This window comes from Rosa rugosa, chromosome 2 (assembly GCF_958449725.1).
Source record: "Rosa rugosa chromosome 2, drRosRugo1.1, whole genome shotgun sequence".
Lineage (NCBI taxonomy): Eukaryota > Viridiplantae > Streptophyta > Magnoliopsida > Rosales > Rosaceae > Rosa > Rosa rugosa.
The window spans coordinates 18,355,072-18,366,032 of record NC_084821.1 but is presented as its reverse complement, the minus strand read 5'-3'; the positions used below and the strand labels follow the sequence as shown (position 1 = coordinate 18,366,032).

The window sequence follows — 10,961 nt, the reverse complement described above, 5'->3', positions numbered from 1 at the left end:
TGCTCGCTCAGTGCTGGGCGGGCGGTAGGCTCCAGGGTCCTCTTTAGCTCTTCAAAACGTGCCAAGAGCGTAGCCACCTGTCCCTGGGCCTCAGCGTTCTCCTTACGCTCCTCCTCACGCTCTCTGTTTGCCCTATGAAGATCCGCCAGTGCTATCTCGTACATAGCGACGAGATCCTGGCCCGGCGGGCGGCTGCTGCTTGGGTTTGCCTCGCCGCCGGGGTTGGCCGGTGTTGTAAATAGTGCGCGGTTAACGCCTATCGTTGGATCGGAGGGTTGGGGGATGGTGGACTGGTCCGCCCTCTCCTCAGCGTTCCCTCCGCTACCGTTAGTCATGGTGGATGTAGTGGGATGACCTTCTGTTCAAGGATTCCCACATACGGCGCCAATGTTAATTTCTAAAAGTTCGGCGGTAGCTGAACCTTTGTTAACGCTGATCCGGCGGGCGGATCGATACTTGTGACGTTCTCAAAGTCTCCGCTACCTGTCAAGTAAAATACAAAGGGCGTCAGAGGGAGACCGCGTTGGGCGGTCTTCAACTCTCTGATGCCTAAGTTAGTCAATGTATTTATGTTGACAAAGTAACAGTAGGTAAGTATTGAATGCGTAATTAATGAGGAGAGAGGAGAGAACCTTTTATAGGTGAGGAAGAGGTTGATCTTCTCTTTGTTTTCGATGTGGGACTGATGTGCTTCAGTCCCCAGCTCTGGGAGCTTCTGATGCTACCTTGGCGCGGCGCGTGGCGGCGCGTTGGCGGTGATCTGGGGGTGATCCGCCGCCAAGGTTGTAGCCCGCCTGGCGGTGTGTTTGCATGTCATTCCCTTGGTTGGAATTAGTACCTTTGGCGGTCGAACGAGCGTGGCCCATTATAGCTAATTATGCTTGCAAATGTACATGTATGTACAGAAACATAAGCAAAACAAGTCTCTTGTGCATCTGCCACCTTTTTTGACTTCGGGGGATTTTTATTTCTTGATCCCAGAGGTCTTCCTCTCTTCTTCTTTGTTTCAGAACTTGTTGGCATCACATCTTTAGGCACTAGAATATTACCCGGAGCTTCAATCATACCCAAAGACCGAGCAGAAAACTTACTTGTGAACATTGGCATTTTCTGCTTCTTTGTTTGAATATCAGGGAGTACCGGTTTGAATAATTCTGGCAGCAGGAACTTTAGCTTCTGGGGAGATTTTGTAGGAGAAGGAGGAAGCTGACGCTTGTCACCTCTCTGCTCTTTTTTGCCTTCTTCAATCGGTGCAGCTTCACCTTTGTCCTCAGAATCATTTGGCTCTTGGGTATTGTTGGCTTGTTCTAGCTCCAACCCTTTCTCAAGCTCCATGAGTGCAGTAGTACCCACAGGTGTAGGGTTTGGTACCTCCGAGTCCGGAGTTGCAATCAATGCTAACGCCAATGGATGTACCTCCTCCTCCTTGTCTTTCGGATTCAGGGATCTGTCACGTAGTATGACAGGTTTACATGCCCTACCTGCTTCCCTGGGTTGGAAGAGAGTCCTGCAAATAGATGGGAGAATAGGTGTTTGTACACCTTGAAAATGGAAGGTTCCATCCACAAATTTATTTGTTATAAACCCTAAGGAAGGGCCAACAATTTCTTTTCTGTGTTCTCCAGTTTCACGCACTGCATGCAGTGTAGTATGACTGCCAAGCAAAGGGCAATGATCTCCCTCATGGTAAATCAGATTGCAGTGATCACACTAGCCCACCAGGTTTTCAAAAAAATATGAAATTTCAGCTTCAACCCTAGGTGCAAGTTTTAGGGTTCTCTGGAGAAAAAAAGGTTTCGAGATGTCATGTTGAACATGAACCCTAACCTTGCTAGTAGTTGCAAAAAGCTTATCATCCAATTCAAGAAACTTACCCGCCACCGAAGCAATGTTCCGGATCATGTCTGGTTCCTCAAACAACGGCGGTATATTACTGATTCGAACCCAGAAGAATAGTAAGGTCAGATCTACGTCTGCAACAGGGGTGATGCCATCATACTCCTGAAGCACGACCGGAGCTTGCTGCAAACGCCATGGTCCTCCCTTCAAGACCTTGTTGCGGTCCTTACGTAGGTCAAAAGCAATGACAAAACGGTTTGATGCTCGTTCTTGAATCTTGAAATCCTTGTCTAGGACCCAGACTCTTCGAAAGAATCGTTTCATATCGTTCAGAGAGACCGGTTTCTTCACAAGAGGACATGCCAACAGAAAGGATTGCTTGGCACGTCTTTGGATTTCGTCAGAGGGTCGTGAAACATCCACCACATCGCTGCTAGCAAGCGCCAGCGATGCAGCAAAGGAAGATGTCACAGCATCGATGTTGGACATGTTGCCGGAAATTGGGATCGGAGAGCGACGTATGTCTCTTTGTTTGCTGGGGTTGGCGGCCGCGCAGATACAACTACCTTTAGGGTTTTTCATTTTTCTTTATATTTGGGCTTATATAGAATTTTAGTACACCTTTTTGACTTTACCAAAACACTCTTGAACAATTACATCTGTATTTTTAACAATTTTTTTTTTGTTTCTATCTCTATCAATTCAACCACGGAGAAACAGAGAATTTTGTGAGGGAGTTGCCTAAATTTTTGGTGTACTTTCATTTTTTGTGTACTTTAATCCGTCTCTAGGTCCTAATTTGGATTCTTTGAAAGCGTTCATGTCCTTTTCCATCTTTAAAGATCCAAGAGCCACCATTTCCAAAGAAACACTTACCTGATCCTCCATTTTTCCTGCAATTTTTGTTCTTTTGGATCATTAATTTGGTTCCTATCATTATAGAATTTTAGTTCTAGGTTCTCCTATGATAGAATTATTGAATATGTATATTTATTTTTGTTCAGTTTTAGAAATATGTAATATTTTTCATCTCCGCTTCTTCTCGACTGTGTTACCCAAACACTCAGGCAGACTCATTTCTCCTTTTTCAAGAAAATCTATCTTCCTGTGCTTTTGAATTTCTTTCACATTAGTTTCAATTCAAATGGACCCCTCTTTTGAAACCCTACAATCGCTTTGGACAATGTCTTGGATGATTATAGTTATGTGATTAATTAGATATATACTTCAGCAGTTCAGCTAGAGGATTTGGGTTTGCTAGACTAGTTTAGTTATGACTTATGAGCAAATAATTCGATCTCCAAATCATAGTTCTCTTTTGTTCTGGGAATCACTCAAAGTTAATAAAGACAATTTAATCACATTAACTACCAGAAACAATTAGCATTTGGTTTTACAGGCCGGACAGAATTTACACTTTCTATGAACTTATTCTATGCAACTTGCAAGTTTCCAAAAGATCATGTAGCTCCAAGACTAGTGCAATGTCGACATTCCTATGATGGCTTCACCTAGTTTTTCCAGTTCTCGAAAAGCTCAGGAAGATGGGCATTGGTTAGCTTGGTCCTCTTGCTGATCTCAGGCTTCTTCTTCTTCTTCTCCTTGCAATTAGAAGACCCAACTAGACTCTGGACCATAACACTCCTCCTTGCGGAGTCTGTAGCAGGCTTCATCCCATTCTTCTCGAGATACTTCTCAATGTCAACCATATTGCTAGGCAATTCTATTTTCCTGAAGCACTTTTTAAGGTCAACATCAACCTTGATGCGGGGCAACTTAGGGTCATTCGGATAAGCTATATCCTCTTGCGCATTGAAGCTTGAGAGAAGCCAGATGTCACCAGCAGCTTTTAGAGCCTAGAAAGTATTACCTTTTTAAAACCTCATTGCAAAAGAAGTAATCCAGAAAGAATATAAATTACGATAGTATACTAGTATAGCTTGGATGAATATGAGTTGCATAGTCTTTTCCAAAGCATGAATAATAGAAGAAGTAGTATTGAGGTTATTGAGATCAACATACCTGCAAGTCCTCCATTGCGCTAGGGTATGCATCCTTGAGATCAATCACAGGTATGCCCTCCGGAAATTTCTGTACTAAGGACAGTACTTGACTTCTGTCCTTCACGGCATGCTTGGACTACAGATAAAAGTAGAAGCGAATGTTATCTTCATGGAGAAGAACAAGGCTATTGTACTTCAAATACCATAAAAATAGAGTTACCTTATAAGAGAAGCATTTCCCATCATAGTGAACTTTTGGGTTATCTGTCAGACACTTGAAGACAGTTTCATTGTGGTTCACATCAACATAACAATTTTCATAAATTCCCTCCGGCGTGAAAGCCTGCCTTGTCTGCAAAAGAGTTTAAACATAGATGGTGAGTCCTTCTTATGATCAAAGAAAATTTAGCACATCTCTGTTGAACTAAGAAAATCAAAGCAAGATAGAGAAAAAGGCATAGGAAAAGGATCATGGAAAAGAATGGAGTATAATAGGTGTAAAAGGAAAATAACATGCTACTTCTACCAGCTAGCTATCATTCCCAGACCGGACTGTTCCAATTATAGCAGCTTTGATGAAATTCTAATTACTCCAACTGAAGAAATCTTAATTTGCTTTATTGCAGAGTTAATATTTCACCCAAAAATTGCTTCGATTGAAACAATTGGAAATAGAAAAGCACTTCTCCCCACATCAACCAGAGAAACTGTATTATTGGCATCTAATATATATCAGAATTAAGCACTTGGATCATCCGGTTCGATTTTGATGCTAGGACTTCTAGACTTCTAGTCCTAGCCAATTAAATAGGGGACGAAAACCAAAAACATGAATTCATTATACTTTTTGGGTGAGTACACAACCAATGAGTTCATAGCCCTCAGCCTTTAATACATAGCTAGATTACTTAAAACATATCATAGGATTTTCTTGACTTTTATTCCTAGCCAATTAGATAGGGGAATAAAACAAAACAATATTGGGTGTATAAAGCACAGCCTTGATCCTAAAATATCCTAGCACAAAAGTTACAAGTAGAGGATCTAATTCCCACAGATCCTCTATTTTTAGCCCTAGCAATCTACTTGGCAAAGGCCTGGACTGCTACTTCCTATAAAGATATACTTATAATTTGCATCAAGCAAAGATAGGGAAATTTGAACCTTCAGCAGCAGGTCTATAACACGCTTGACCTGAGCTCCATCAGGAGCATTCCGTATGCTGTGAATGTGTTGGAGTCTCTCCGTATTATCTGAAAATTTGACAGATGGAGCAGGAACCCTAGCAGCTGCCGCAGACACAGCTTTTGGAGTTTCTGTGGCCCTATTGTTAGAGGCAATGCTGATACGGGTTGACTGGCACTGCTCTTGTTGTTTCTTGAATCTATCTGGTCCTTCTTGTAGTCCCATTTGCAAATCTCTACTAAAAAAATTCAGCATTACTGTCAAAGACGTGACTTGGAAGAAGAGCTGCAAAATTCAATCCAAACAAGAACTTCCCAACTAACATAAATAATTAAAGTTGGGTTTTCATCAGTTTTAGATAAGCATGCTTTCACAAAATCTACAACACTCGAAAATTCCAAACGAGCCTGCACATAAAATGTTTCGTTTGCATAAAAGGCACTCTGATTATTATACCAGAAAATAAATGGTTGATCATCTTCATGTTAAATCCAATAAATAGTGTAAATAAAAAGTTACAATATATACCGAAACACATAAATTCAGCACTATTTCATCAAAATTCAAACGCCCGTCACATTACCAATCCTAAGCCAAGTCATGGACGAATTAAGTGAATACTATAGGTAATACCAAAAATCCTAAATTAAACCCTGAAAACCAATTGCAATGCCTGTTAATTTCGTTCACAACCAATTGTTACAAATCAAACCGAGTTAACAAATTTTGACCAAAAAACCCTAAAATAAAAGGTTAGCAGCACGAAAGAGAGGCAAAGATTACAAACCCCTAACCTGGCTAAAAACAAGTTGCGATTGGAACGGCAGAGTGGAGAAGAAGGATGTGGATTTTGTGAAGGGAATCGGAAAAGACGAATATTTGTATCGGAAGACATTTCTTCCCTCTTCATGAGATGTGAGCCTGTGAGAGTGACATAGGCCGGTTAATGTGGGCTTTTGATTCAGGGCCCACTAATTGAGTCATCTATCACGTACCGTTCATTTTGTTCATCAATAACTGTTCAAAAAACAAAAGAGAAAATTGTCCGTACGGTACCTCATATTTGCCTCCTTATAACTTTCGGTACCTCAGCTTTAAAAAATATCAATACGGTACTTAAGGTTCTGACCCCGACCGAATTTTGGTACCTAGAGCCGTTAGGTTCGTTACGGCGTCCGCCAGCTGGCAATTTATGAAGGGTATTTTTGTCTATTCATGTCTCAACTCAATTTTTTTTTTTTTTTGAATAAAATCTTAAAATCAATCTTTATGTTTCTGTTCATCTTCCTCTTTCTGCAAATCATGAAATCCAGAAGAAAGAATAGGGACCTTAAGTCTCTCTCTCTCTCTGTCATTTTTCTCATGAAATCTGGAAACTTTCAAAAATTATAGAACCATAAGTCTCCAAACTTCCTTTTACAGATTTCATTCGGGCTTTTTTGGAAGAGATCCAGGCTGGGCCTCCAGGTCTTTCAGATTCGACTGTTTTGAGCTTCTCGGAGGTCCATTTGGCTTTCCAGAAGGTTCAGTACTTGCTGGAAGACTGTACCCGGGACGACGCCCGGCTATGGATGCTAATGAATTCGGAGCGGGTTGCGAATCAGTTTTGGGTCTTGAATCTGACCGATCCGGTGACGATCGGGATGGGTCACAGCTACGATCGGAGCTCCATTACGAAGTGGTTCAGAGATGGAAAGCCGATTTGTCTAGAAACAGGGGAGAAAACGAAGAACATGGAGGTGGTGCCTAATTTGGCATTGAAGAGGTTGATTCAGCAGTACTGCAATGAGAATGGGATTCTGTTTGGCTATTCCTGTTGTCGGAATCACGACATTGGGAGGAGTGCAGTTGCAGGTAGCTTGGCAGCTGAGGGAGCTATGAAAATGGTGGTGGAGTTTGTCAGTGGAAGTGTTGGGATTGGATCGAATAAGGTTGCTTTTGAGATTCGGCTTCTTTCTAAAACGAGCATTTTTAATAGGTCTTGTTTGGTGGAAGCTGGAGTGGTGCCGTATTTGTTGAAGCTGTTGGCTTCTGCAGATTCGAAGACTCAAGAGAATGTAGTTGCAGGGTTGTTGAATATGTCGAAGCATTCAAAAGGGAAAGCTGTGATTGTTGAAAATGGGGGTGTGGATTTGGTTGTGGATGTTCTGAATGAGGGTCTCAAAAAGAAGGAAATGGGTTTTGATTTTTCTTTAGTCTCAAGTCAACTAGGTGGGACGAGATTGGAACCAAATTGGGGAAGAAAACCCCCAGAAAAGCACAGGAGAAAAGAAGCCCAGAAAGGCCTAGAAAGATAAGAAGAGGTTTGAAATTTGATGATTTGGGTTGGCCTCTATAAAGTGTGTATGGAATCTCTCTGTTGACTGAAACTTGAAGAAGATGGTTCAAAGTTGAGGTGGGGCAAGATGGTTTGTTGTTGTTGCTGGCTCTCAATTAAGGATGATTGAAATGAAGAAGTAAGAAAGAAGAACTGATAAGCAAGGAGAAAGTGATGATGAACAATCTTTTGCATTCATGTAAAAAAAAAAAAATTTCTTTTGTTATTTTTTTTATTATATAAAAAGAATAAATAAGAAAAAAAAGAGTAAAGGGTAAATTGGTCATTTTAAGTTTAAAATTGCCATTTGGCAAACGCCGTAACGGAGCTAACGGCTCTAGGCACCAAAGTTCGGTCAGGGTCAGAACCTTAGGTACCGTATTGATATTTTTTAAAGCTGAGGTACCGAAAGTTATAAGGAGGCAAAGGTGGGGTACCGTACGGACCATTTTCCCAAAACAAAAACCTTGTTCATTAATTAATGTCCATAACTTAGAATTTGAAATCTATTGGCATGTTTACTTACCTGGTGTTTATATCATATGCATATCGAGCATAAACACCAGAAGAACATAACCAACTGGCCACTGGAAGAGGCTTGGGTCCTAACTCTACAAGGTAGGCTAGGTCAAAGCCAAACTTATGCTAGCCTCACATTCCCAACTTTGATAGGCCACACCTAGGCCCACATGGCAAAGGGAAGGGTGACAAGTCCAAACCTAACATTATAAATACATGCCTCTCCTCTCATTCAAGGTAAGCCACCACTTTTCACTACTCCTACTCTATCAACATTGTTACAAGTGCTTGACTTACGCATAGGAGAGTCGTAAGCCAGCTGTAATACCCTGAAAATTCGTATTAATTCCTGACATTTTTTCTGAATTTATTCAGTGGTCGTTGGTATGAGTACGTGGTTCAAGGATGATGTGAAAGTATTTCGGGCGAATAATTACTCGAAACGTTTTACTTTCAAGGATCAAAGGGTTGATTTTTTATTCGTTGGGTTTCTCCGAAAACTTAAACTCCCTTCACAAAATTCATAGAGCACGTCGATACGAGTTCATGGATATATGGAACACGAAAATCTGAGTTCGTATGAAAAAGTTATGGTCAGCGGAAGTTATTTTCATTTTTAGAAATTTTGTATAAATAGAGAAAAATGCCCAAAATCCTCATTTTTCCTTTTTGGTCCGAGTTTTTAGAAATTTCTGGAGACCTTTCTCTCTCAACTAAACGACTGACCCGACCGACCCGACCTGATTTTTTCAGCCAACTCCGGCCACCTCTGGCGACGGGGCTCGCCCAGATCGACCCAGACTAGCCTCCCCTTCCTCCCTGTGGTGGTGACTTGCACTGATTCTCACCCATGGCGACGCATCGAGGTGGCGAAGTTAGGAACAATCGGACCAGACCGGAAATCTTAACTCCGCCAACGGCCGAGCACGAAATCGGTCTTGTTCTTCTTTTGGGAGCTTCCTTGTTCGATCCATGGTGGTTGTTTTGGACGATTCGCACCGAAGCATAGTCAACTCGTGGTGAACAGTGGATTTTGGCTTGTCAGCTTGATTCCGGCCAATCTAGGCCAAACTGGCCAAAACCTCAGGTATTAAAGTTGATCCTCGTAGTATAAACTCTAATTTGGATGGTTGGATCTTGCTGGTTTAGAGTTTGGCCGGCGGCAGTGCGCCACTGCTTGTGGCGGCGCTTGGCGGCCTTTCCGACCATCTCAGGGCAGTTTCTGGTTTTATATATCATCTACTCGTCAATACGAACATTTTGATATATATACGTAAGTTTTGGAGATCGTATGAATTTGTTAGGGTTTTTATTGTTTTTGATTGTCTCGGTTATCGATCCGTGAGGATCTGGCCTTTCGATCGACCTGTAGTTTTGTCATATCAATTGTAGAAGTATTCCGGAGACTTTGGCTGATCTCAGATGAAGTTCTGCCTCGATTGGCGTTACTTTCGGGTTGTAGTTCGATTGGGGATTCAAACTTTAATCGCTTTGTGTTTCGAGTACTGAAATGTGACCGTATGTGACTAGATACTTGACGAAATATTCTTGGACGGATAATTTGTGGGTGTGTTATCTCTGTTCTGTATAGAAGATGCAGCGGGATTCAGAGCTGAGTAATCTCACAATGTTCATTTACGAACGGGTTTACCTTATCGTCTTGGGAGTTATTTATTTAACTGCAAACTATAGTTGGTATTAGTGGCATTTCAGAGTAAATGACCACACATATATATATATATATATATATATATATATATATTGAAAGCAATATTTGTGATAGGGTTCATATTATTGGTTTTGGGTTGACTATTCTATAAATTGTGGAAATGGTTGATTTCTATTGTTTTGAAAAGTGTTGTGTATTGTGGAACATTTTTAGGTCATCGGTGACTTATTTAAATGTTAGGTCCTTGTACCGGGAGTAATTGATAGCTAGGGATCAATTACGGAAAATCTTTTATTTTAGATTCGGGTAACATTTTGGGTCCATTGTGACTTGCTTAATGTTTTGGTCTTTGTACCGAGAGTAATTGATATTGATCAATTATGGGGAATCTTATACTTTAGATTCAGGTAGCATTTTGGGTCTATTATGACTTGCTTAATTAATGTTTTGGTCTTTGTACCGGGAGTAATTGATAGAGATCTATTACAGAGAATCTTTTACTTTAGATTCAGGTAACATTTTGGGTCCAATGCGACTCCTTTAAATGTGTTGGTATTTATACCGGGGATCCAAAGACCTGAGAGTTGAGGATCGGGGATCACAAATTGTGATCGGGGGTCACGAATGTGACCATGGCATATTATCAAAAACCAAGCATTTGGCCGGGTTATTAGTTACGATCAGTTAGAGCTCTAGTCTGTCTGTCGGGGTATCTCATGGGGGTAACAGTGAGAAATTCCTATCGATCCCAAAGTTCATCATCTGACAACCAAACTACATCCACATGCTCATAACGATAAGCTCTACCCAAAAGGCAAAACTAGAACACCAGAAATGGCTTGACTGGCCCCCACGCGCCGCCAACTCCAACCCTGAATTGGGTCACCAAATTACATCAACATGTTCCTCTCATCATCCCCAACAACTTTTTCAACTACAACAAAGTCCAATTTTAAGTGTAGAAGCCGGAATTTACCTCGAAAGGGTTTGGGGAGGATTTGGAGCCGAAATCGCTCAAATTAGAAATTCGTCTTCCTCGGGTCGAATAGAGATGTAAAACTTGAAGGGTTTGTCGAAGATGTCAAACGAACAAAGCCCAGTTAGTCTCAATGTCTAATTTGGCCGGAGTTGGCCAGAATTTGAGAAATATGACAGAAAAACGTCGTACCTTATTTTCTTCGATTCTTCGCGTATGGTGAGTAAGAGGTTGCAAAACACATATGGTTAGATAGGTCATTTCAAGACAAAGAGACTAATACCAAATTCATGGCCATATGTGGCCGGAGGAGATGGTGGCAACACCAGAAAGCTACAGCGGTGAGAATGGGAAAATCTGAAAATTTGGGTCACTTTGCTGAAATGGAAAGTTTGACCTGCCATTTATGCAACACGATTTCAGCATAATTACAAAACTGACTTGAAACCCTTA

General features: G+C 41.3%; 1 protein-coding gene across 2 annotated transcripts; it reads right to left on the bottom strand.

Moving 5' to 3' along the window:
• Nucleotides 1-3,160: 3,160 nt before the first annotated feature.
• On the bottom strand, nucleotides 3,161-5,934 carry LOC133734727 (uncharacterized). Of its 2 annotated transcripts, none has more exons than XM_062162339.1 (5): nucleotides 5,822-5,934; nucleotides 5,007-5,262; nucleotides 4,063-4,194; nucleotides 3,862-3,978; nucleotides 3,161-3,695 (listed from the first exon to the last, which is right to left on the bottom strand). In XM_062162339.1, exons 1-5 carry the CDS (start codon nucleotides 5,920-5,922, stop codon nucleotides 3,351-3,353), a joined length of 951 nt encoding a protein of 316 aa, XP_062018323.1. In that variant the 5' UTR covers nucleotides 5,923-5,934; the 3' UTR covers nucleotides 3,161-3,350. The 2 variants fall into 2 exon arrangements, with proteins under 2 accessions (XP_062018323.1, XP_062018322.1); XM_062162338.1 differs by having other exon boundaries at nucleotides 5,007-5,265; nucleotides 5,822-5,930.
• Nucleotides 5,935-10,961: the final 5,027 nt, after the last annotated feature.

Coding starts and splice junctions, on each gene's coding strand:
- LOC133734727 (XM_062162338.1), bottom strand. CDS start 5,922: ATGTCTTCCGATACAAATATTCGTCTTTTCCGATTCCCTTCACAAAAT. Junction 5,266..5,821: donor CGCAACTTGTTTTTAGCCAG/GTTAGGGGTTTG, acceptor GAATTTTTTTAG/TAGAGATTTGCAAATGGGAC. Junction 4,195..5,006: donor TTATAGACCTGCTGCTGAAG/GTTCAAATTTCC, acceptor ACTCTTTTGCAG/ACAAGGCAGGCTTTCACGCC.